This window comes from Cervus canadensis, chromosome 3 (genome assembly GCF_019320065.1).
Source record: "Cervus canadensis isolate Bull #8, Minnesota chromosome 3, ASM1932006v1, whole genome shotgun sequence".
NCBI classification, from domain to species: Eukaryota; Metazoa; Chordata; class Mammalia; order Artiodactyla; family Cervidae; genus Cervus; species Cervus canadensis.
In genome coordinates this window covers 8,864,997-8,892,386 of record NC_057388.1, presented here as the reverse complement: position 1 = coordinate 8,892,386, position 27,390 = coordinate 8,864,997, and the positions used below count along the sequence as shown (strand labels likewise).

The following is a 27,390-nucleotide window of genomic DNA, read 5'->3' as shown; positions in this document are numbered from 1 at the left end:
CTCCTAGATTGTGGGTGCTGTATTAGGTTTAATGGTCTTCATCTTTGTTTTAAATTTTGAGCCTTTGATAAGTATTTGTAAGAATTAATTCATGGATATCTTTCTGAAACCTAAACCCCTTTCACCTTGGAACAAACTGTTGTTTCTATCTAGCCTGTGTCAGAAGACCAGGCCAACTCTTCTCCCTAATTATAAAAGTAATACATTATGTAGAAAATTTGGAAAGCATGGAAAACTATAAAGAAGAGAATAAAAGCTACCCATAACTCCCAAACCTAGAGATAACAAATGTTAACAGTTTGGATCAAATCTTCCAGTTTTGTTTCAAATCTTCGTTTATTTCAAATCTCTTATTTTTAACAGAGATCGAGGCCGCACACACTGGTAGTTTTGTATACTGATATTTTCTTACAGTCTTATGAGTGTTTTATTTTATTAAAAGGTAATTGTCATTTTTTTTTTTTGAAAGTTGCTCAGTCATGTCCAACTCTTTGCCACCCCATGGATTATGGGGTCCATGGAATTCTCCAAGCCAGAATACTGGAGTGGGTAGCCTTTCCCTTTTCCAGGGCATCTTCCCAACCCAGGGATCAAACCCAAGTCTCCTGCATTGCAGGTGGATTCTTACTAGCTGAACCACCAGGGAAGCCTGGTAATTGTCATTTTTTAGAGGTATTGATTAGCGTTCTGTCATAAGTTTGCCATAATTGTTCACTGGTGCATTCAGTTTTTAAGACATTGAAAATGATACTATATTTTAAGAAAAAGTTAAAAGCATATCTTTGTGTAATGTATAATAAAATGTTGTTTTATTTTCTGGTTAAAATAGGCTTTCAGAAATTATTGAGTTAGAGGGCATAAATGAGTTTTAAATTTTTTTATTTATTTTTGGCTGTGCTGGGTCCTCATCGCCGCACGTGGGGTTGTGGCCAGTGGGGGCTGCTCTTCGTTGTGGAGCGAGGACTTGGCATCCGGGTGGCTGCTCTCCCCTCCTCGTGGAGCACAGGCTCTAGGGCACGTGGGCTTAGTTGCCCCACAGCACCTGATGTCTACCCGGGCTGGGGATGGAACCCGTGTCCCCTGCATTGGCGTGTGGATTCTTAACTACTGGACCACCAGGGAAGCCCCCATAAATAATTATTAAGGGAGAAGTTCATGAATTGGGAGTTAATAGGTTGAGTTATTTTACGTCAGCTGAAGCATTGAATACATAATACAGGTGATACTATAATGGAAAAAAAGTTAGAATGATTTTCTGAACTGTATCAGACTTAACCTTTTTTTCCCCCTTTCAGTTTTATTGAGATATAATTGACACACAGCTGTGTATAAGTTTCTTTTCTAATATTTATTTATTTGGCCATGCCGGGTCTTTCGTTGATGCTCTTTTTGACCTTTGATCTTTGTTGCGACTTGCAGGATCTTGTTCCCCAACCAGGGATCGGACCTGGGCCCCTGTATGGGTGTGCAGGGTCTTAGCCGCTGGACCACAGGGGAGTCTCCCTGTGTCAGTTTAAAGTGTACGGCACAGTGGTTTGACTTGCATCATGAAATGATTATCAAAATGTTTAGTGAACATCCGTCATCTCCTATAGATACAAAATTATAGAAAAGGGGAAAAAATGTTTCCCTTGTGATGAGAACTCAGCGTTTACTCTCAACCACTTTCATGTTTTAATGCAGCAGTGTTCATTGTATTTAATATGTTCCTAAACACTTTAAAAATAGATATTTTGGTTCTTGGATGGACCTGCTGAATTAGAATCTTGAGGAGTGGGCTTCAGGCATCTGTAGTTTTATTAATAAAAGTATTTAAGGCTTCTTGGATGCACCGAGTCAAGACCCACTATTCCAGAATCATACAATGTTTATAGTGAAAGAGGCCATCGGTATTTAGGTCATTTCTGTACTTTAATGTGTAAGAGAATTAGCCAGTCCATTTCCATGCAGTTAATTTGCCCTCATCTATAACTCACCTGGCTTCCCAGGTGGCTAAGTGGTAAAGAATCTGCCTGCCAATTCAGGAGACATGGGTTCAATCCCTGGGTGGGGAAGATCCCCTGGAGGAGGAAATGACTACCCATTCCAGTATTCTTGCCTGGAAAATCCCTTGGACAGAAGAGCTACAGTCCGTGGGGTTGCAGAGAGTTGGACACGGCTGAAGCAGCTTAGCACAGCACAACAGTACTGAAACTTCCTGAGATGTTAAGTGTTCATGGCTATTCGTGAAACTCTTACTTTTTATTTAAAATGATCTGTATGTGAAAATATGTACAATAACAAGGATAAGTGGGGGAAAAGGATTACTAAATCATAACCGTAATACAACAGTTAACTTGTGCATAGAAAAAAGGATTAGCCAGAAAAGACCAAATTATTTCACATGGTTGATATTCTCATGGGAGTATCAGTCATTCCTTTTATACATTTTCCAAGGTTTATGTATTTTCTAAGGTTTCTGTAATAAGTTTGTAATTTTTTAATCATAGAAAATGGCTTTAAAAAAATGGCTTTTAACCCTGAGACATACTTACATATTTTATATAATTTCTATTAATAATTTATATAATTGCTATTAATGAGAATAAATTTTATACTTTGCTTTTTTTTACTTATAAATATGTTTCCATAGTTCAAGACTTAAAATTACTTAAGCTGAATAACATAAAATTTCTAGAATGCATAAAAGAAGCTATTAGCAGTGATTATCTCGGGCATAAGAACCAGCCCTCACATTTTATGTCTTTATACTTTTTGTGCTTTTACCATGTGCATTTATTACTCATCTAATAAATAAAAGCTAATGCTTTTTATTGATTATCTTTCTACTTATTGACTTATTCTTTACTAAAATAATAAATTTATAGCTTATTCCCATATTGCTAGACATATAAAGATAGCCCTAAGTTTTCATAATTATAGAAAATAACTGCAGAGATGTGTTCTGGTATAGTTTTTTTCCTTGAATCATTAATCCTAAGTAAGTAAATAAGGTCAAAGGCTATCTAAGTTTACTGGCTGCCTGTTGCCATTGTGAACTCTGGAGTGGTTGAATCAATTTATCCTGCCATCATAAGGATATAAGGGTATTGGTGTCACCCATAGTATCATCACCATTAGGTACTGGAAATGATCACAGCTTTTTAAATGCTGTGATGAAGGTGATCACAGAGAGCTATCAACTATCTATAGAGCTCTTTTTGTACATGTGGGTTGCAGTTGGTAGTTTATCTTTTCTGTGAATCCAGAGAACCATATAAAAACTTTCAAAACCTTTCTCCCCCATTTCTTATTTCTTGACTAAATAGAATCAAGCTATAGAAGTAGCCTGGGGTCACCAGCCTGCATTCTTGAGCTGGGTGGAAAGCAGACATTTTAGTGATGAAGGTGAAAATGTGGCTGAAATTAACAGACAAGTTGGTCAGAAACTTGGACTCTCAAATGGGGAACAGGTAAGCACAAAGTGTGATGACAATGACCTTTTTAATGTTACATAGCAAAAGAAAGAAAAGTTCAGATGTATGTTTTAGGGAGGTAAGAGTTCACCTAACTTGTGTGCTACTATAACCAGTCTAAGATATTCAAGTTGTATAGTATTGGTCATATGCTCTGTTAAGGCATTGTCTAATAATCCCCCATACTCTCTAGTTGATTTTCTGTTCTACCTTTTATTGTATTCAGTTCCCAGGTTCCTTAATTTGTTCAGTTATTCTTTATGAATTATTCAGTTTTACTTACTGTGCTTAGATTGTAGACTCCAAAGCTTACGGACTCGTGTCTGTCTCCACTTTATCTTATTCACCAGTTTATGTTTACTAGCTTCTAGCTTTGTACCTTCTCAGAGTCACACCTTTCAAGTGGTGTACATGGGAGGTGCTGAGGGAAATAACTGAGGAGCGGGCAAGACGCTTGGGGAAATTCTGCCCCAGCCCACAAAAGCAAGAAGGAGCATTTACTCCTCGGTGGCTTTGGATTTTACTCCTCTAATCCCCAGAAATGCCCATAGAAGTGGAAATAGAGGGAGTGAGTGGATTCCAGATTCTTGAGAGACACTAACATTCCTGTGTGTCTGTAGACTGGAAGGACAGAGTATTTGTTTCACTATATTTTTAGCTATGAGTGATTATACTTCTGAATAATTCTAAATGATTGGTTCTGATCTCTATTTCAGTGTGTTACTAACTTTTCCAGAAGCACCATGGCTTGACGTTTAGTTATGAAACTAAGTTGCAAAACATCTAGAAACAATAGTATTTATATACTAGATCAAGCCATGACTTGATGACATCATTGTTTTTCTTCTCTTTTTTAACTTACATTTCTTTTCTTTAAATGGTTGTGTTTATATTATTTTTTCAAATGTGTATTGCACTAGGATGTATTTTCCTGTATTTTATAGTTGTGAAATTTTTTTTCTAAAATGTTGAATATGTCAACACCTACCTAAGAATAAGAGCTTAATAAATATTTGTCAAATAAAGGATGACACACACACTTAACTACAGAGCTAAAGGAGAGAAGTCCCTATTTTCCAGGGATATAAAAAAGTCTTTTAATGGTGGTTTTATACTTTAATTTTTTTTCCAGGTGTTTCTCAAGCCTTGTTCCCATGTGGTGTCTTGCCAGCAAGTTGAGGTGGAACCCCTGTCAGCAGATGATTGGGAGATACTGGTAAAGAGAACACAATGAGAACTGTCCAAGTTGAAGGTTAAACTACTTCAGAACATCAGTGTCTTTGATGTTTTTTGAGTGTAGTTATTTACAGTGCCATGCTGATTTCCGCTCTGCAGCAAAGCGGCTCAGTGATACACATATATACATCTTTTTGTTTCCCTTCCATTGTGATTTACCCTAGGAGATTGGATACAGTCCCCTGTGCCATACACTAGGACCTTGTTATTATCCATTCTGTACCTAATAGTTTGCATCTGTTAGTCCCAGATTCCAGTCCTGCCCTTCCCTCCCCAGCCCCTTGAGCAACCACAGGTCTTTTCTCTCCGTGAGCCTGTGTTTGTTTTCTGCCTATGTTCATTTAGTGGCATATTTTAGATTCCACATGTAAATGACATCTTGTGGTGTTTGTCTCTCTGGTTTCCTTCACTTCGTATCACAATAGCTAGTTGTGTCCGTGTTGCTGCAGATGGCATAGTTAGTATGTATTGTTAGTAGCATTCCGCTGTGTGTGGATTGATGGACATTCAGGCTGTTTCCGCATCTTGGCCATTGTGAATTGTGCTGCTCTGAGCACAGGGGTGCGTGTATCTTTCTGAATTATAGTTTTGTCTGGATATATACCCAGGAGTGGGACTGCTGGATCATATGGTAGTTCTATTTTTAGTTTTCTGGGGGAAGTCCATGCTGTTTTTCATGGTGGCTGCACCAGCTTACATTCCTCCCAACAGTGTAGGAGGGTTTCCTCTTCTCCAAACCCGCTCCAGCACTTGTTATTTGTAGACTTTTTAATGATGGCCATTCTGACTGGGGTGGAGTGATACCTCATTGTAGTTTTGTTTTTGGTTTCTCTAATAATTAGTGATGTTGAACATTGTTTCATGTACCTACTGGCCATCTGTATGTCTGTTTTGGATAAATGTCTACTTAGGTCTTCTGCCCCCCCCCCTTTTTTATTTTGATTGGCTGTTTGTTTTTTTGAATTGTATGAGCAGTTTATATATTTTTGAGATTAAGCCCTTGTCAGTTATATCATTTTGCAGATATTTTCTCCCATTCCTTAGGTTGTCTTTTCATCCTTCCTTTTTTTTCCTCCCCCTGTGCAAAAGTTTGTAAGTTTGATTAAGTCCCATTTGTTTATTTTGTTTTTATTTCTATTGCCTTGGGAGACTGACCTAATAAAACATTGGTACAATTTATGTTAGAGAATGCTTTGCCTGTATTCTCTTTTAGGAGTTTCATGATGTCATATTTTGTGTTTCCGTCTTTAAGCCATTTTGAGTTTATTTTTGTGCATGGTGTGAGGGTGTATTCTGACTTCATTGATTTACATGCAGCTGTCCAATTTTCCTAGCACCACTTGCTGAAGAGACTTTCTCCCATTTGATTTTCTTATATTCTTGTTGACGATTAATTGGCCATAGGTGTGTGGGTTTATATTTCTGTTCCATTGATCCATATGTTGGTTTTTGTACCAACACACATTGTTTTGTTTATGGTAGTATTGTCTGAAATCTGAGAGACTTACGTCTTCTGCTTTGTTTTTTTCCCCTCAGGATTGCTTTGTCACTTCTGGGTCTTTATGGTTCCATGTAAATTTTTGGATTACTTGTTCCAGTTCTGTGAAAAATGTCATGAGTAATTTGGCACGGATTGCATTAAGTTTTAGATCGTTTTGGGTGGTATTGCCATTTAACAATACTCTTCCAGCCCAAGAGCATGGGATGTCTTTCCATGTCTTTGAATTCTCTTGAATTTCCTATATTAATATTTTATAGTTCTCAGCATCTAAGTCTTTCACTTCCTTCGTCAGGTTTATTCCTAGGTACTTTTATTTTGGTCCAGGTTTAAAAGTATTGTGTTCTTACATTTCCTTTCTGATACTTCACTGTTAGTATAAAACAAATGCAACTGATTTTTGAGTGTTAATCTTGCATGCTGCTACTTTGCTGAGTTCATTTATTAGATCTAGTAGTTTTTGTATGGAGACCTTAGGGTGTTCTGTATACAGTATCATGTCATCTGCACATGGGCTTCCCTGGTGATAAAGCATCTGCCTGCAATACAGGAGATGCAGGAGACTAGGTTCGATCCCAGGGTCAGGAAGATCCCCTGGAGGAGGAAGTGGCAACCTAAATGTCCTAAATGTCTTGCCCGGAGAAGCCCATGGCCAGACGAGCCTGGAGGACTACAGTCCATAAGGTCACAAAGAGCTGCACACAGCTGAAGTGACTGAGCAGGGATGCATTGCATATAATGACAATTCGACCTCTTCCCTTCCAGTCTGAATACCTTCTATTTCTTTTTCTGTCTGATTGCTGTGGCTAGGACTTCCAATATTATGGTGAAGAAAAGTGGTGAGTGGGCATCCTTGTTTTGTCCCAGATTTTAGCAGGAATGCTTTTGGCTTTTCACCGTTCAGTGTTACATTGGCTGTGGGTTTGTCATAAAAGGCTTCTATTATATTGAGCTTTGTTCTCTCAGTACCCACTTTTGAAAGAGTTTTTATCACGTTGTTGCTGTTCAGTCGCTAAGTCATGTCCGACTCTTCGCAAACCCCGCAGACTGCAGCACACAAGACTTCCCTGTCTCACTGTCTCCTGGAGTTTGCTCAAATTCTTGTCTGAGTCAGTGATGGTGTCTAACCATCTCATTCTCTGCTGCCCCCTTCTCCTTTTGGCTTTAATCTTTCCTAGCATCAGGGTCTTTTCCAGTGAGTCGGCTCTTTGCATCAGGTGGCCAAAGCATTGGAGGTTCAGCATTGGTCTTTCCAATAAATATTCAGGGTTAATTTCCTTTAGGCTTGACTGGTTTGATCTCCTGCAGTCTTAAGGGACTCTCAAGAGTCTTCTCCAGCACCACAATTCAAAAGCATAAATTCTTTAGTGCCCAGCGTTCTTTATGGCCCAACTCTCACATCCATACATGACTCCTGGAAAAACCATAGTTTTGACTATACTGACCTTTGCAGCAAAGTGATGTCACTGCTTTTCACTATGTTGTCTAGTTTTGTCATAGCTTTCCTTCCAAAGAACAAGCATCTTTTAATTTCATGACTGCAGTCACCATCTGCAGTGATTTTGGAGCCCAAGAAAATAAAATCTGTCACTGCTTCCACTTTTCCCCCTTCTACTTGCCGTGAACTGATGGGACTGGATGTCATGACCTTAAGTTTTTGTAATGTTGAGTTTTAAACCACCTTTTTCACCCTAACTTGCTGCAATTAAAGCAATATCATCTACATACTCTGAGGTTCTTGATATTTCTTCCAGCAATCTTGATTCCAGCTTGTGATTCATTCAGTTCAACATTTTGCATGATGTACTCTGCATATAGGGCTACCCTGGTAGCTAAGCTTGTAGCTCAGCTGCAATGTAGGAAACCCTGGTTTGATTACTGCATCGGGACGGTCCCCTGGAAAAGGGATAGGCTACCCACTTCAGTATTCTTGGGCTTTCCTGGTGACTCAGCCAGTAAAGAATCCGCCTGCAGTACAGAAGACCTGGGTTCAATTCCTGGGTTGGGAAGATGACCTGAGGAGGGCATGGCAACCCACACCACTTCTCTTGCCTGGAGAATCCCCAGGACAGAGGAGCCTGGCGGGCTCAGTCCATGGGGTCACTAAGTGGGAAACAGCCGAGTGACTAAGCACAGCACATCTGCACTCTGTGAATAAGTCAAATAGGCAGGGTGACAGTACACGGCCTTGGCATACTCCTGTCCCAGTGTTTAACCACTCCATTGTTCCATGTCCAGTTCCAATTACTTCTTGACCTACATTACAGGTTTCTCAGGAGGCAGGTGAGGTGGTCTGGTATTCCCGTCTCTAAGAATTTTCCAGTTTGTTGTGATCTACACAGTCAAAGGCTTTAACATAGTTAATCAAAGTGAACAAAGTGAAGGTTGCTCAGTGGTGTCTGACTCTTTGCAACTCCAAGGAATTCTCCAAACCAAAATACTGGAGTGGGTAGCCGTTCTCTTCTCCAGGGGATCTTCCCAACCCAGAGATCAAACCCAGGTCTCCCGCATTGCAGGCAGATTCTTTACCATCTGAGCCACCAGGGAAGCCCTAGTTAATGAAGCAAAAGTAGGTTTTTTTCTGGAATTCCCTTGCTTTCTCTATGATTCAACGAATGTTGGCAATTTGATCTGTGGTTCCTCTGCCTTTTCTAAACCCATCTTGTACACCTGGAAGTTCTCAGTTCACGTACTGTTGAAGCCTACGCTTGAAGTATTGTGACCATAACCTTACTAGCATGTGAAATGAGGGCAATTGTACAGTGATTTGAACATTCTTCAGCATTGCCTTTCTTTGGGGTTGGAATGAAAACTGACCTTTTCCAGTCCTATGGGCGCTGCTGAATTTTCCACATTTGCTGACATATTGAGTGCAGCACTTTCACAGCATCATTTTTTAGGATTTGGAATAGCTCAGCTGGAATTCCATCACCTCCCCTCGCTTTGTTGGTAGTAACGTTTCCTAAGGCCCACTTGACTTCACACTCCAGGATGTCAGACTCTAGGTGAGTGAGCACACCATCCTGGTTATCTGTGTCATTAAAAACTGTTTTGTTTTGTTCTTCTGTGTATTCTTGCCACCTTGTCTTAATGTCTTAATCTCTTTTGCTCCTGTTAGGTCCTTCCCCTTTCTGTCCTTTACTGTGCCCATCCTTGCAGGAAATGTTCCCTTTGATATCTCCAGTTTTCTTGAAGAGATCTCTAGTCTTTCCCATTCTATTGTTTTCCCCTATTTCTTTGCACTGTTTGTTTAGGAAGGCCTTCTTACCTCTCTTGGCTGTTTTCTGGAACTCTGCATTCAGTTGAGGCTGTCTTTCCCTTTCTCCTTTCATTTTTGCTTCTCTTCTTTCCGCAACTCTTATAAAGCCTCCTCAGACAACGTCCTTGCCTTCTTGCATTTCTTTTTCTTTGGGATGATTTTGGTCATGCATCCTGTAGAGTGTTACAGACCTCCACCCATAGTTCTTCAGGTACTCTGTCTACCAGATCTAATTACTTGAATCTATTCGAGACCTCCACTGTGTAACCATAAGGGATTTGATTTAGGTCATAGCTGAATGGCCTAGTCGTTTTCCCTACTTTCTTCAATTTAAGTCTGAACTTTTATGCAATAAGAAGTTGATGATCCAAACCACAGTCAGCTCCAGGTCTTGTTTTTGCTGACTGTATAGAGCTTCTCCATCTTTAGTTTCAAAGAATATAATCAGTCTGATTTTAGTATTGACCATCTGGTGATGTCCATGTGTAGAGTTGTCTTTTTGTGTTGTTGAAAGAGGGGCTTTGCTGTGACCAGTGCGTTCTCTGGATGAAGTTCTGTTAGCCTATGCCCCGTTTCATTTTGTACTCCAAGGCCACACTTGCCTGCTATTCTGCGTATCTCTTGGCTTTCTCCTTTTGCATTCCAATCCCCTGTGATGAAAAGAACATTTATTTATTTTTTTTTTTGGTGTTAATTCTAGAAGATGATGTAGGTCTTCATAGAACTGGTCAACTTCAGCTCCTTTGACATCAGTGGTTGGGGCATAGACTTGGATTACTGTGATGTTGAATGGTTTGTCTTGAAAATGAACTGAGATCATGCTGTCATTTTTAAGAGTACACCCAAGTACTGCGCTTCAGACTCTTGTTGACTATGACAGCTCCTTTATTTCTTCTAAGGGATTCTTGCCCACAGTAGTATATGTAATGGTCATCTGAATTAAATTCTCCCATTCCCATCCATTTTAATTCACTGATTCTAAGACATCGATGTTCACTCTTACCATCTCCCGCTTGACCATATGCGATTTACCTTGTTTCATGGATCTAACGTTCCAGGGTCCTGTGCAGTATTGTTCCTTACAGCGTTGGACTTCACTTTGACCACAAGACACAGGAGCCCCCGGAGTGTTGTTCCCACTCTGGCCCAGCTGCTCCTTTCTTTCTGGAGCCATTAGTAAGTGCCCTCTGCTCTCTCCCTAGTAGCATACTGGACGCCTTCCAAACTGTGTCACGACTTTTTGCCTTTTCATACTGTCCGTGGGGTTCTCACGGCAAGAATACTTCAGTGGTTTGCCATTCCCTTCTCCAGTGGACCACTTTCTGTGAGAACTCTTCACTGTGACCCATCTGTCTATGGCCCTGCACGACAGGACTCATAACTTCATTGAGTTATGCAAGTCCCTTCACTATAACAAGGCTGTGATCTGTGAAGGAGTGTTAAATTTTGTCAGATACTTCTTCTGCATCTGTTGAGATGCTCATGTGTTCTTTTGACTTTTCTTTTGCTTCTATGGTGTATTACATTGATTGATTTCCATACGTTAAACCATCCTTGTGAATTTGAAATGAAGCTCAGTTAGTAGTGGCGTATGATCTCTTTATGTGTTGTTGGATTCAGTTTGCTAATATTCTGTTGAGAATTTTTGCATCTGTAGTCAACAGAGATACTGGCCTGTGACTTTCTTTTTTGATGTATCTTTGTCTGGTTTTGGTATCAGGATGATGGTGGCTGTATAGAATATCTTTTGGAGTGTACCCTCCTTTTCAGTCTTTTAGAAGAGTTTGAAAAGGCTCAGTATAAATTATTCTCTGTATGTTTGGTAGAATTCACCTGTGACACCAACTGGGCCTGGACTTGTGCTTGTTCTTTCCTGTTCAGTCGCTAAGTCATGTCCGACTCTTTGTGACCCCCACGGACTGCGGCACACCAGGCTTCCCTGTCCCTCACCATCTCCCAGAGTTTGCCCAAGTTCATGTCCCCTGAATCGGTGATGGCATCCAACCATCTCATCCTCTGTCACCTCCTTCTCCTCCTGTCTTCAGCCTTTCTCAGTATCAGAGTCTTTTCCATCTTTCTCAGTATCAGAGTCTTTTCCAGTGATTCGGCTCTTCATATCAGGTGGCCAGAGTATTGGAGCTTCAGCTTCAGCATCAGTGCTTCCAATGAATATTCAGGGCTGATTTCCTCTAGGATGGACTGATTTGATCTTGCTGTCCAAGAGACTCCCAAGAGTCTTCTCCAACACCACAGTTCAAAAGCCTCAATTCTTCAGTGCTCAGCTTTCTTTATGGTCCAACTTTCATATCTATAGGTCTTCCCTGATAGCTCAGTTGGTAAAGAATCTGCCTGCAGTGCAGGTTTGATTCCTGGGTCAGGAAAATCCACTGGAGAAGGGATAGGGTACCCACTCCAGTATTCTTGGGCTTTCCTTGTGGCTCAGCTGGTAAAGAATCTGCCTGCAACACAGGAGACCTGGGTTTGATCCCTGGATTGGGATCTTCTCCAGGGAACCCCTTGGAGGAGAGAAGGGCTGCCCATTCCAGTATTCTGGCCTGGAGAATTTAATGGACTGTATATAGTCCAAGGAGTCGCAAAGAGTCAGACACGACTGAGTAACTTTCACTTTTCTCATATTGGTACATGACTATTGGAAAAACCATAGCTTTGACTACATGGACCTTTGTTGTCAAAGTGCTGTCTCTGCTTTTTAATATGCCGTCTAGGTCTGTCATAGCTTTTGTTTGTAGGGAGGTTTATCATTACAGATTCTATTTCACTTTCAGTGACTGGTCTGTTCAACTGATCTATTTCTTCATTCACTTTCAGTGGGCTGTATGTTTCTAGAAAGTTGTCCATTTCTTCCAGGTTGTCAAATTTGTTGGCATATAATTTTTCTTGTTTTTTGGACATGTTGTACTGCTTTCTGGATCTCAGTTCCTCAGCCAGGGATTGAACCTGGGCCATGGCAGTGAGGAGCTGCAAGTCCTAACCACTAGATCATTGGGAGTTCCCAGCATTTAATTGTTCATAGTATTCTCTTACGGGTTTTTGTATTTCTGCAGAATTTGTTGGTTTCTCCTTCATTTATTTTCTTTATTTAGGTTCTTTCTCTTTTCTTAATGAGCCTGGTCAGAGGTTTGTCAATGTTGTTTACCCTTTCAAAGACCAAGCTCCTGATTTTAATAATTTTTTTTCTGTTGTTTTTTTTAATCTTTATTTATGTCCCCCCTGCTCTTTATTACATCCTTCCTTCTACTAACTTTAGGTTTTGTTTGTTCTTTTTCTAATTCTTTTATGTGGTAGATTAGATTGGTTGGTTGGATTCTTCTTGTTTTTTGAGGAAGACCTTTATTGTTATGAACTTCCCTCTGAGAACTGCCTTTGCTGCAGGCCATAGATTTTGTATTGTTGTGTTCTGATTGTTACTTGTCTCAAGGTATTTTTTAATTTCCTTTTGATTTCCTCATTGGTTTTTTAGTAGCATGTTGTTTAGTCTCTACGTAATCTTCTTTTCCTCATTCCTTTTCCTGTGGGGTTGATTGGTAATTTTGTGCCACTGTGGTTGGAGAAGATGCCTGAAATACTTTCTCTACTCTTGAATTTTTTTTTAATTTATTTATTTTAGTTGGAGGCTAATTACTTTACAATATTGTGGTGGTTTTTGCCATACATCGACATGAATCAGCCATGGGTGTACATGTATCCCCATCCTGAACCCCCCTCCCGCCTCCCTCCCCATCCCATCCCTCTGGGTCTTCCCAGTGCACCAGCCTTGAGCACCCTGTCTCATGCATCGAACCTGGACTGGTGATCTGTTTCACATATAATAATATACATGTTTCAATGCCATTCTCTCACATCATCCCACCCTCGCCTTCTCCCACAGAGTCCAAAAGACTGTTCTCTACCTCTGTGTCTCTTTTGCTGTCTCGCATATAGGGTTATCATTAGCATCTTTCTAAATTCCATATATATATATATATGCGTTAGTATACTGTCTTGGTGTTTTTCTTTCTGACTTACTTCACTCTGTATAATAGGCTCCAGTTTCATCCACCTCATTAGAACTGATTCAAATATATTCTTTTTAATGGCTAATATACTCTTGAATTTGTTGAGGTTAGTGTATGCCCTACTGTTCGGTCAGTCCTAGAAAATGTTCCATGTGCCCTTGAAAAGAATGTATATTCTACTTTGGGGGGATGTAATGTCCTGAAAATATGAATTAAATGTAACTGTTCTATTGGGTCATTTAGGATTTCTGTTGCCTTACTGATTTTCTGTCTAGAATATCTGTTCTTTGATGTGAGTGGGCTGTTAAAGTCTCCTACTATTATTGTTGTTTAGTTACTAAGTTTTGTCCAACTCTTTCTGACCCCATGAACTATAGTCATCCAGGCTCCTTCTGCCCATGGGATTTCCCAGGCAAGAATACTGGAGTGGGTTGCCATTTTCTTCTCCAGGGGATCTTCCCAACCCAGGGATTGAACCCACGTCTCCTGAATTAGAGGCAGACTCTTTACCACTGAGCCACCAAGGAAGCCCTTGTGTCTGTTAGTGTGTGTTTTATATATTTGGGCGCTGCTGTATTAGGGGCATGTATGTGGACAAGTGTAATATCTTCTCATATTGATCCTTCTACCATTATGAAGTGTCCTTTATCTTTCTTTATGGCCTTTGTTTTAAAGTCTGTTTTGTCTGATGTTAAGTGTTGCAATTTCTGCTTTCCTTTTATTTCCAATACATGAAATCTTTTTCTGTGCCCTCACTTCTAATCTGTGTGTCTTTTGCCATAAGGTGGGTCTCATATAGGCTGCATGTTGTAGCCTTTTTTTTTTTAATCGAGTCTGCCACTCTGTCTTTTGATTGGAGCATTCAGTCCATTGACATTTAAGGTAATTATTGATACATATGTATTTATTGCCATATTAAACCTTGTTTTCCAGTTGCTTCTTTGTTTTTCTTCCTCTTTTTGTGGTTTGATGATTTACTTTATGCTTGTGTTCTTTTTGGTTTTTGTGCATTTATTTTATGTTTTTGATTTGTGACTGCCCTGGTTTTTTTGTTTTTTTTTTGGCCCTGTTTTTTAAGTATGTTAACCCTTTCATATATGTGCTTGCTTTAAACTGATAGTCATATCTGCTCAAACATATTCTAAAAAAAAAAAAGAATGCATTTTCTTACTGTCCTTCCCCACATTTTATGATTTTGATGTCCTTTTTTACATCTTCATGTTTATCCTTTTTCTGTTGCTTGTATGTATCATCACTTTCACAAATAGATTTTTTTCTTTTGTTGGATATTTATACTAGCCAGTTTAAATGATTTACTTTCCAATCATGATTTCTGCCTTTCTATATCTCCTTGCATCTTTTCTATTTAAAGATCTGTTAATATTTCCATAGTTTTACTATTGATATATTCATTTAGTTTTTGCTTGCCTGAGAAATGCTTTATTTTTCTTCTTATTCTAGACAATAATCTTGCTGGGTAGAATATTCTAGATTGCGGAATTTTCCCTTTCAAGACTTTGAATATATTTTGCCACCCCTGTTTGGCCTGCAGTGTTTCTGTAGAGAAATCAGCTGATAGGCTTATGGGGGTTCCCTTGTAATCAACCCTTTGTTTTTGTCTTGCTGCCTTTAGAATCCTCTTTAACTTTTGCCATTGTTATTTTACTATGTCTTGGTGTAGGTCTGTTTGGATTCATATTGTTTAGGATCCTCTGTGCTTCCTATGTCTGGATATCTGTTTCGGTTCTTCAGGTTTGGGAAGTTTTTAGTCATAATTTCTTCAAATACACTTTGAATCCCCTTTTCTCTTCTCCTTCTGGAAAATATATTACACATAGATTGACACACTTTATATTATCCAGTGGGTCTCATATTGCTTTCATTTTTTTCATCTGGCTTTCTGTCTGCCGTTTTGTGTAATTTCCTTTGTTCTGTCTTCCAGATCACTTATTCCTTCTTTTGCATTATTTATTCTGGTATTCATTACCTTTAGTTCAACTTTCATCTTGGCAAATGAATTTTCTAACTTTTCTTGGCTCCTCCGTATAGTTCCTAGTTCCTTTTTATAGTCATTTGCATTTCTGTTGATAGCCTTTCTTAATTCCCTTAGCATTTTCATTACCTGTTTTTGAAGTTGGTGTCTATTAGACTGCCGAGGTCTGTTTCACTGTTGATTCCTTTAGGGGAATTCTCTTGGTCTTTTAGTTGGGAGTAGTTCTCTGCTGCTTCACTTTACTTATATCTCTCTTAGTCTGTGAGTTTAGGAGAAACAGTCATCTACTGTAGCCTTGGAGGTCTGTTTATATGTGAGGGCGTCCCTGCATAGCTTGTGTGGATGTGACACTGTTTTGAGGGTTGTTTTCGGTTTGAATGCTCGCCGTCTCTCTTCTCTGCGTGTGCTGTCCATCATCCACTCGATGAGGGGTGTGCAGGCGCTTGGCCCATGCACAGTCCCAGAAAGGCACGGGCAGCGGTTGGTGAGCAGTCAGGGGACCCTTGGTGCCGGCGGTGGTCTGCGGCTCCCTCTGGAGTCTGCGGTGGTAGCGGCTGCGTGTGCCTGCCCCGGAGCATGTAGGTGGTGCGTGTCAGCTGAGAGCGCACAGGGGGAAAGGAATTCTGTGGGATCGTGTGCCTCACCTTGCGTGCCCCCAACAGCATCACCTTACCTCTCTGGTGGGCCCAGGCCCATTCCCGTACTCCCTTGGCTTGGGCACGTGGCATCCTAGTCCCCTTGGGCTGTGCACACAGCCAACCCCAGTCCTCTCCCCAGTCCTCCCTCTGAAGCCTGAGCCTCGGCCCCCACCTGCCTGCGTGGATGAGCATCTCAGACTGGGGAGGGCCTGGTGGCAGCACTGACCATCTGTGCAGGTCTGTCTCTCCGTTGCTCTCTGAGACTCCAGAGCCCGTCCTCTGTCCCCACTGGTCTCTCCGCCTGGGACAGGGCTTCCAAGTGAGCAGAAACCTTTCCCCTCTCATAGCTCCTGTCCAGATTCCTTTCTCTCTCTTTTTTTTCTTTTTTCTGTCCTTCACAGTTAAATGGAGATTTTTTGCCCTTTGGAAATCTAGAAAATGTTCTACCAACATTCACTAGATGTTCTGTGAGAACAAGTCCACATGTAGATGTATTTTTGATATATTTGTGGGAGAAGGGGAGCTCCCCATCCTACCCTTCCTCCATCTTGATCTGATCCCCCAAAATATTGGTGTCTTTAGATTTCTTTTTTCTGAGTGGTATTATAAACCAAGTAGGTTTGATTGATAAGAAAGAGTTGAGATTTCCTTTCTAAACACAAAATAAGACAAAATATAAAGGGAACCGACCTTTTTGTTTGTTTTTTTCCTAGGAGCTGCATGCTGCTTCCCTTGAACAGCACCTTCTAGATCAGATTCGAATAGTTTTTCCAAAAGCCATTTTTCCTGTCTGGGTTGATCAGCAGACTTACATATTTATCCAGATTGGTAGGTGCTATTGTAGCGTTTTCTGTGATACTCTTCACTTCACATTGAATCCACAGTAGAGGTAAAGGCACACTCATGACCCTTGTTTTATCTACAGTTGCGCTAACACCGGGTGCCCCTTATGGAAGGCTGGAAACCGACAGCAGACTCCTAATTCAGCCAAAGACCCGCCAAGCCAAAGAGAGTACATTTTCAGAAGTGGGTAAAACACCTGGACAATTTCATAATCATGGAAGAGACCAAAAAGGATTGGCAAAAGAAGTTCAAACCAAGCAACTTCAGTCAAACACTGTAGGAGTCGCTGGGTCTACAGAACGAGATTCAGAGGAAAGGATCGACTCATCATTTCTACCAAGCTTATGGACTGTGATAGGAAGCATTTTTTCTTCTGGGTCTGAGAAGAAACAAGACACATCCTGGGGGGTAACTGAAATCAATGCTTTCAAAAACATGCAGTCAACAGTTGTTCCTCTGGACAATATTTTCAGAGTATGCAAATCCCAGCCTCCCAGCGTATGTAAGGCATCCGCAACGTCTGTGTTTCACAAACATCATGCCATTCATGTATTCCCATGGGACCAGGAATATTTTGATTTGGAGCCCACCTTCACTGTGACCTATGGAAAGCTAGTGAAACTGCTTTCTCCAAAGCAACAGCAAAGTAGAACAAAGCAAAATGTCCTATCACCTGAAAAAGAGAAGCAGATGTCAGAGCCTCTAGATCAAAAACAAGTTAGCCCAGACCATAGTCACAAAGCTGGCAAAACCTGTGTGCTAAAGGTAGTCTGGAATGGACTTGAGGAACTGAAGAATGCCGTTAAATACACCAAAAATTTAGACACGCTTCATCTTGGGAAAGTCTGGGTTAGTATAAGTCTTTCTTTAAAAATTATACTATATTATGTTAGTTGCTCAGTTGTGTCTGACTCTTTGCAACCCCACGGACTATAGCTTGCCAGGCTCCTCTATCCATGGAATTCTCCAGGCGAGAATACTGGAGTGGGTATTCATTCCTTCTCCAAGGGATCTTCCCAACCCAGGTATTGAACCTGGGTCTCCCACATCGCAGGCAGGTTCTTGACTGTCTGGGCCACCAGGGAAACCCAAATTATACTGTAGTTGATTGACAGTGTTGTTTGTTTCTGGGGTATAGCAAATGGCTTAGTATAAATCTTAGAAAATAATTTTATGTTGCTTGAACTTGCCCAAATTTTGAACTAAAATATTATAATATTTTATGCACAAGTTGAAAACCAGTGTAATAAATACTATTTAAAGTCCCCCCTCCTCTAGGCTTCCCTGGTGGCTCAGATGGTAAAGAATCTGCCTGCAATGCAGGAGACCAGGGTTCGATCCCTAGTTCAGGAAGATCTCCTAGAGAAGGAGATGGCAACCCACTCCAGTATTCTTGCCTGGAGAATCCCATGGACAGAGGAACCTGGCAGGCTACTGTCCACGGGGTCACAGAGTCGGACACGACTGAGTAACTAACAGCAGAAGTTCCCGTGGGGACACATTTCTGATTGCAGGGTAGAGTCCTTGTTTGGGTAAGGTTTGTGTGTTTTTCTGGCTAATAAACTTGGACAGGTAAAAGCTAAGATAGGTACAGGCCCAGAGAGGTCAAAGTTACCTGCCTGGGGTAACGAGTCAGTAAGTAGAATGAGGATTCAAACCCTGACAGGCTGACTCTTGAGTTCATGCTTCTAATGGAGCGCCCTACAAAGCCTCACATCTTTAATGCCCAAAGATTTGCTTCCACCTTCTTGAAAGCAAAGGAATGTCTTGGTACGTGCTGGGGGAAATGCCCAGTGTCGGGAGAGACCCACCGCATGAGATGACCTGGATTCAGAGGTACCCAGAAAGCTCCTTGCCTTGCTGGTATTGGTTCTTTACTGTGATGGAGAGCGAAAGCAGCACGGCTAGCATTCCACCTCCTCATCCTAGCTTCAGATGTTAATGTTAATTTTATATGAAATGAGTCACCAGCCTCCTTTATTTTAACCTAATTTTGAACCATCATGAAATGTAATTTCAGGGTGAGAAGGAAGGACAGGGAAGAGCAATGGAAAGGAAAGGGAGTCTCCTTAGTAGATTTCTTTTATGCTCACAGTTTAGACTGTGACCTTTAGGTAGGTGGCTTGCAAGTTGTAATCTCTTCAGCCTACATCACTCTCGAAAGCTCCAGCCGTGCCTCACATTTTCTGTTATCTCTGTTCTCTTACTCAAGAAGATCCCACTGCATCTTAAAAATCGTATTGTCTGAACCTGTCAATGGACTTGCCTGTTTCTAGTAATGGTGCTGCCATTAGGCAGGAAGCACTGTTACTTCCTTGACGTTATATGGTGAGGCTGGGGTGAAAGAGTGGCGATCGGGTCCTGGAGACCAACTGAGACGACAGTGAGGAGCCTGCACTTCCCCCTCTGCGGTCAGGTTGGGAGGGTGGCCCGTGAGAGGCGGCAGCTGCCGGCAGGTGCTCAAGCTGGGTTAACCGGCCAGATCAAAACTGATCACCTCTGAAGAGGATGTTAAAAGAAACTACTGTAGGAAAAAATTGAAATGTTAGCATCATAACAGTACCTGAATGCCCACCTATACTATGAATCATGGCAGTATCTTATCATTCACCTGAGTTGATAGAAATTAATATCAGTGTTTATGCTGTGGAATATTTCTTAAGATTTTAACGTTTATATTTTTAATTCATTTTTATATATTTCAGATTCCAGATGACCTGAGAAAGAGACTAAATATAGAAATGCATGCAGTAGTCAGAATAACTCCAGTGGAAATTACCCCTAAGATTCCAAGATCTCTAAAACTACAACCTACAGAAAACTTAGTGAGTTCACATTTATATGTTATATCACAGTTGTTTTACATGCATTGTAAAATTTCTGGTTGCTTTAGCTAAGTAATAACACTGTACTCCTTTATTCTAGAAGGGCAAAGAAGTCTTATTGTCTTTTGGTTTTATTGTGGTAAAATACATATAAGATAAAATGCTGTTTTAACTCTTTAGGTGTGCAATTTAGTGCCATTAAGTACATTTATAACATGAAACCATCACTATTTCTGAAACTTCTCCATCCCCTGAATAGAAACTTTGTGCCCATTACACAATCAATCCCCATCCTTTCCTGCCCCAATTCTCAACTGTGATCAGTCTCTGTGAATTTGCTTATTCTAGATCTTATATGCAAGTGGAATCATACAATATTTGCCCTTTGTATCTTGGTTATTTCATTTAACGTGTTGTCAGGGTTTATCCGCACTATAGCATATATCAAACTTCATTCCTGTTTATGTTTATTCCTGTATTATGTTTGTTCCTTCATTCCTGTTCATTCCTGTTTATTCCTGCATAGTATTCCATTGTGTGTATATAGACATGTTGTTTATTCATCTGTTGATGGACACTTGGGTCATTTCTGATTTTTTTTGTTTAAACTGTGTGATTAATGCTGCTATGAATATTGATATACAGTATTTGAGTCCCTACTTTCAGTTCTTTTGGGTATATACCTAGAAGTTGAATTGCTAGATCATATGGTATTGTTTACCTATTTGAGAAACCAAAAAGTCTTCTTTTTTCCCTGCCCTGGAACTTTGTTGCTGCAGGCAGGCTTTCTCTAGTTGCAATGAGCAGGGGCTACTCTCTAGTTGCATTGCACAAACTTCTCACTGCAGTAGCTTCTCTTGTTGCAGAGTAGGGGCTCAGTAGTTGCAGCACTTGAGCTTAGTTGCCCCATGGCATGTGGGATCTTCCTGGACCAGGGATCAAACCTGTGTCCCCTTCACTGGCAGGCGGATTCTAAACCACTGGACCACCAGGAAAGTCTGCAAGAAGTCTTTAACGAATGATATAACATATATTGTGTCAATGCAAATATGGATAATTTGGCATTTAAAGGACTGCTATTTTTGCTACATCTGGGCAGTTTTTTAAGAAAATTCTCACATGTTTCAGTATTAACACTGCAGTGTAAAAGAGAGCTAGACTGTTTTTCTTTGAACACTTAATTTGGATAGAAACTGAGATAGTCAGGAATTGAGGTATGGAACTTAATTTTAAAATCTCTGTAGAATATTATCAGGGTTTCCTGATAGCTCAGTTGGTAAAGAATCTGGCTGCAATGCAGGAAACCCCAGTTTGGTTCCTGGGTCGGGAAGGCTTACTGGAGAAGGCATAGGCTACCCACTCCAGTATTCTTGGGCTTCCTTTGTGGCTCATCTGGTAAGTAATCTGCCTGCAAGGCGGGAGACCTGGTTTGATCCCCGTTGGGAAGATCCCCTGGAGAAGGGAAAGGCTACCCACTCCAGTATTCTATCCTGGAGAATTCCATGGACTGCATAGTCCATGGGGTCGCAAAGAGATGCAACTGAGCGACTTTCATTTATTTTCTTTTAGAGTGTTATCATCTGTACCAACTTAGATTACCAGTTCTCAGAGAATTGTAACACAGGAAAATTATTATATGTTTAGAAAATGCCAAATATGATTTAATCCTTCTCTGATAATTTGCATTATACTTCTGGATCCTCTGGATAATGATGGTCATTATGTCAAGGTCATCATATAACCATTTTAACAGATCTTTCTGCTTGATGAAACCTCATATAAAATAGTTTATATTTTGTGACTAGAGAAGAAAACAAATAGAATACATGCCATTTCCATAATAGTATGCAACTGAGCATTTAACATATTCACTGAACAATATATAGTGATTCAGAGTTTTTAACTTTTTGATTCTTTGATCTTCAGTTGTTTTCTGATTTGTACTTTATATTATAGTTGATTTACAGTGTTGTATTAGTTTCAGATGTATAGCAGATTGATTCAGTTCTACATACATCCATTCTTTTTCAGATTCTTTTCCCACGTAGATTATTGCTGAATATTGGCTGGAGTTCTCTGTGCTATACAGTAGTTCCTTGTTGATTATTTTGTATACAGTAGTGTGTATATGTTAATCTCAAACTCCTAATTTATCTTCCCTCCACCTTTGCACTTTGATAACCATAAGTTGTTTTTGGAATCTGTGAGTCTTGTTTCTGTTTTGTAAATAAATTAATTTGTATCATTTTTTTAGATTCCACATATAAGTGAAATCTTTTTCTGCCTGAAATAGAAGTAATTCAATTAGTATGATAATCTAAAGGTCCATCCATGTTGCTGTAATGGCATTATTTCATTCTTTTTCATGATTGAGTAATAGTCCATGCTTAACGTGTACCACTTGTTTATTCGTAACTGTCGATGGACATTTAGGTTGCTTCCATGTCTTGGCTTTGTAAATAGTGCTTCAGTGAACATTGGGGCGCATGAAGCCTTTTGAATTAGGGTTCTCTCTGGATAGAAGTCCAGGAATGGGTGGGATTGCTCCATCATACAGTAGTTCTATGTTTAGTGTTTTAAGGAACCTCCATACTGTTCTGCATAATCGTTGTACCAGTTTATATTCACACCATCAGTAGAGAAGGGTTCCCTTTTCTCCATACCCTCTCCAGTATTCATTGTTTGCAGACTTTTTTTGTCGATGCCTATTCTGACCACTGTGAGGTAACAACTCATTGTAGTTTTGGTTTGCATTTAATAGTGATGTTGACCATCTGTTCATGTGCTTTTTGGCATCTGTGTTTTTTCTTCAGAGAAAAGTGTATTTAGATCTTCTACTCATTTTTTGATTGTTTTTTTTTGGAGAGGGGTTCTTTTATGTACAAACTGCATGGGCTATTTGTATATATTGGAGAGTAATCCCTTGTCAGTCATATCAGTTGCAAATATTTTCTCCGATTCTGTGGCTTGCTTTTTTGTGTATAGTTTCCTTTGCTGTGCAAAAGCTTTTAAGTATGATTAGGTCCCACCTTTGTTTTTATTTTCGTTACTCTAGGAGGTGGATCCAAAAAGATACTGCTATAATTTATGTCAGAGTGTTCTGGCTATCTTTTACTCTAAGAATTTTTTAAATTAGATTATAGTTACTTTACAGTGTTTTACAACAAACTGAATTAGCTATTTGTTCAGTCACAAAGTCATGTCTGACTCTGTGCCTGCGACCCCATGGACTGTAGCAACCAGGCCTCCCTGTCCTTCACTGCCTCCCAGACATTGTTCAAACTCATATCCATTGAGTTGGTGATGCCATCTAACCATCTCATCCTCTGCTGACCTCTTCTCCTTTTGCCTTAAATCTTTCCCAGCATCAGTTTGCAGTGAGTCAACTCTTTGCATCAGGTGGCCAAAGTATTGGAGCTTCAGCATCAGTCCTTTCAATGAATATTCAGAACTGATTTCCTTTAGAATTGACTAGTTTAATCTCCTGAAGTTCAGGGGACTCTCAAGCATCTTTTCCAGCACCGCAATTTGAAAGCATCAATTCTTTGGCACTCAGCCTTCTTTATGGTCCAATTCTCTCATCAATACCTGACTAGCTTTGACTATACGGACATTTGTCAGTGAAGTGATGTCTTTGCTTTTTAACAAAACTGTCTAGGTTTGTCATAGCTTGCTGTCCAAGAAGCAAGCTTCTAATTTCATGGCTGCAGTCACTGTCCGCAGTGATTTTGGAACATAAGAAGAGAAACTCTGTCACTGCTTCTACTTTTTCCCCATCTATTTGCCATGAAGTGATGGGACCGAATGAATGTCATGATGTTAGTTTTTTGAGTGCTGAGTTGTAAGCCATCTTTGTCACTCTCCTCTTTCACCTTCGTCAAGAGGCTCCTTAGTTCCTCTTCACTTTGTGCCATTAGGGTGGTGTGGTGTCATCTGCATATATGAGGTTGTTAATATTTCTCCCAGCAGTCTTGATTCCAGCTTGTAACTCATCCAGCCCAGTATTTCGCATAATGTACTCTCCATGTAAGTTAAATAAGCAGGATGACAACATACAGCCTTGACGTACTCCTTTCTCAGTTTTGAACCAGTCTGTTGTTGCATATAAGGTTCTAACTGTTGCTTCTTGACCAGCATACAGGTTTCTCAGGAGGCAGGTGAGGTGGTCTGGTATTCCCATCTCTAAGAATTTTTCTCAGTTTGTTTTGATCGGCTTTCCCACAGTCAGTGAAGCAGAAGTAGTTTTTTTTTTTCTGGAATTCCCTTGCTTTGTCTATGATCCAGTGAATGTTGGCAGTTTGATACGGTTCTTCTGCCTTTTTCAAGTCCAGCTTATACACCTGGAAGTTCTTGGTTTTTAAATATTGCTGAAGCCTAGCTTGAAGGATTTTTGAGCATAATCTCACTAGCATGAGAAATGAGTGCAATTGTGCGGTAGTTTTTACATTCTTTGGCACTGCCCTTCTTTGGCATTGGAATGAAAACTGACCTTTTCTAGTCCTGTGACCACTGCTGCGTTTTCCAAATTTGCTGACATATTGAGTGGAGCACTTTTATAACAGCATCATCTTTTAGAATTTGAAATAACTCAGCTGGAATCCCATCACCTCCACTAGCTTTGTTGATAGTAATGCTTCCTAAAGCCCACTTAACTTCACACTCCAGGGTGTCTGGCTCTTGCTGAGTGACAACACTGTCTTGGTTATCCAGGTCATTAAGAGCTTTCTTGTACAGTTCTTCTGTGTGTTCTTGCCACCTCTGCTAAATCTCTCTCTGTTTTTTCAAGCTTCCGGCCCTTTGTTAAACATTTCTCGTACCCTCTCAGTCTGTGCCACCATTCCTTTTTTGTGATCTTGAGTCATCTTTAATTACTCTGACGTCTTTTCCAGGCACATTGCCTGTCTCTGCCTCACTTAGTTGTTCTTCTGGGGTTCTGTCTTGTCTCTTTGTCTGAAATTCCTCAGCGGGGTCATCCTTCTCACTTTCGCTGTCTGTGGTCTGCGTTCCTCAGGCTGCAGGATTGTGGTTCTTGCTTCTGCTGTCTCCCCCCAGTTGGTGAGGTTGATCCAGGGGCCTGACAGGCCTCCTGTTGGGAGGGGCCGCTTCCCGCCCCCGGTGAGTGGGTCTGGGTCTTGTCTCTCTGTCGGCAGGGCTGTGTCAAAGGGTGTGTCTAGAGGCAGCTGCTGGCTCGGGGAGACATTTAGCAGCCTGTCTATCCGTGAGTAGGCCTGTGTTCCCACCCCGTTGGCTGGCTGTTCTGAGGTGTCCCAGCACTGGAGCTGCGGGCTGCTGGGTGGGGCCAGGCCCAAGGATGGCCTCCGGGAGAGCTCATGCCGATCAGTTTAGCCCCTGGAGCCTCTGTCACCAGTGTCCTTGTCCTCCGCAGTGAGCCACAGCCAGTCCTCAGGTCCCCAGGAAACCTAAGGCCTGCAGGTAGTTTTGGCCCAGGTTCCCATGGAGTCGCTGTCTTGCCCCGGATCCTAGTGCACATGAAACTTTGTTGAGCGCCTGCTCTTCAGCTGCACTGGCCTTCACAGGCCAAATACTCTGGTGGTGCCTCCTCCCAGCGCCAGACCCCCCAGCCTGGGCACCCTGACGTGGGGCTCAGAACTCTCACTCCTGTGGGAGAACTTCCGCAGTACTGTTATTTTCGTTTGTGGGTCTCCCACCCAGCGGGTATGGGATTTCATTATATCACAGAAGCGCCCCTCCTACTGTCTTATTGTAGCTTTTCTTTGTCTCTGGATGCAGAATATCTTTTATGGTAGGTTCAGGTCTTTTTTGTAGATGTTTATATAGCAGTTAGTTGTGATTTAGCTATTTTCTTGAGAGGAGGTGAGCTGAAGTCCTTTTACTCGCCCTCTTATCTCTGTCTTGTCTCTCAGTATGTTTTTAAAAACCATGTGAAAGAAATTTAGCATTGTCTTGATAACTCCAGGATTTTCAAAGTCAGATATTTGCTGTCTATATTGCATTGATATTCTTAAGTAATCTTTAAACATATAGTATAAAAGTCTTTGTAATGTGGAACTTTTATGGCTCTTGACTTATATAAAGTTTTGAGTTTTTGTTTTTTTTTCAGTTTATAGGAGCTCTGCTTTTAATGTGGTTATTGATCTTGGTATTTTTTTTTTTTTTTTTCAAAAATTAGGTCTTATGTACAAAAATAATTAGCCACTGCTCATTGGTTTTCTGTTTTTTCCTCTGGTATCGGCAATGGGGTATTTCCTTTCCTGTCCCTAGTTGTGTGCTTTGGTGGAAACTGTGTGACCTTGGCAGGTCTCTCTAGGCTGGTTATATCACTTAGGACATAAGGATGTTTGGTTCTAGAGGAACTGTGAGTTGCTTTCTGATTCTAAAAGTCTTGATTTAAAATAGTTTTCATTTTATGACTTTCTCTAGGTCTTTAATCCCATTTTCCAATAATATACAAAGAAGTAACTGACTTATTTCTATGATTTTTAAGAGTGGGAAAGTGATGCCTTTTCTTATTTAGCTTACTTTTTTAGTGGTGAGCGTATTGTAAACTGAGTTTAATCAGTGGATCTAATGGATGAAGAGAGGTAACAGATATGAGTTGTTATGTATGAGCTGTTAGATAATAGATGTGGGAATTGCAAAATGGTAGAAGTTTATTCTCCTAGGCAGATAGTGTCTTTCACATATGAATTTTGATTAGTTCTGATTTGTATTTCAAGAAGATTATTTAAACTTAATAATATTAATCTAAAAGTTTCAGAAATTAGCAGTGTTTTTCTCAGAATTTCTTCATATCTTTTAAACAGTTTATTAACACTCTACTTGTTGAACGTATCAGCCTTCATAGAAAAAAGAGAAAGTGACACTAACATATAAAGAGTTTGTTTTTCTCATGTGCAAAGAAGTTTGGAGGAACTCACAGGTGGTTAAACCATGTAACCAAGGACCCGGGCTCCTTTGATCTTTCTCTTCTGTCATCTTTGTCTCTCCTCCTCTTAGGTGCGAGGTATCTGCGGTGGTAATCGACAGCGCGTCTGCATTCTTGGCAGCAGAAGGACAAGTGCAAAGCAAAACTCTTCTCCTTGCAGGGTTTCTCTACCGTTTAGTTAGGGAGAGAAGGCCTTCTCTTGGATCGCTGATGGTGATGCATTGGCCACACACAGGCACACACAGCTCCAGGCTGGGAACAGAGGAGCCTGCTCCCTGACTACAGAGTTTGCTTCACAGGAAGCAAGAGAGACTAGGCTGGCATGGTTATCAAGTGAGCTAAATTGTGCTCTGTGCATCACTGGGCGTAGAAAAAAGGAGCATTTAAAACTTTGCCACTTGTGTGACTTTTTCTTCAGGCTGCACCATACTCATTGTACTATAATGTCAAGTCCCAAATCTGTGCCTGTGACCATCATTTTACTGGCAAGATAAGGTATTAAAATAAGACTGTTAAGTTCAGGTAATAGAATATCGTTACTGTTTCTTTCCTTTCCTCTGGCAGTCTAAGGATGTCAGTGAAGAAGACATAAAAAGTGTGTTCTATTCATGGCTACAGCAGTCTGCCACTACCACAGTTCCTCTGATAGTATCAGAGGAAGAATACATTAAACTGGAAATGAAAGATGGTGAGTATATTTTATTTGTTATTTTGATATTT

The 27,390-nt window shown here is 40.6% G+C and overlaps 1 protein-coding gene across 1 annotated transcript in view; it reads left to right on the top strand.

Moving 5' to 3' along the window:
• Positions 1–27,390, top strand: part of PEX1 (peroxisomal biogenesis factor 1) — a 72,146-nt gene that overhangs the window by 1,586 nt on the left and 43,170 nt on the right. The window contains exons 2-7 of the mRNA XM_043462583.1: positions 3,309–3,452; positions 4,588–4,671; positions 16,809–16,923; positions 17,021–17,787; positions 19,644–19,763; positions 27,235–27,358. Coding sequence (XP_043318518.1) covers positions 3,309–3,452; positions 4,588–4,671; positions 16,809–16,923; positions 17,021–17,787; positions 19,644–19,763; positions 27,235–27,358 — 1,354 coding nt within the window. The remainder of the gene's footprint in view (positions 1–3,308; positions 3,453–4,587; positions 4,672–16,808; positions 16,924–17,020; positions 17,788–19,643; positions 19,764–27,234; positions 27,359–27,390) is intronic.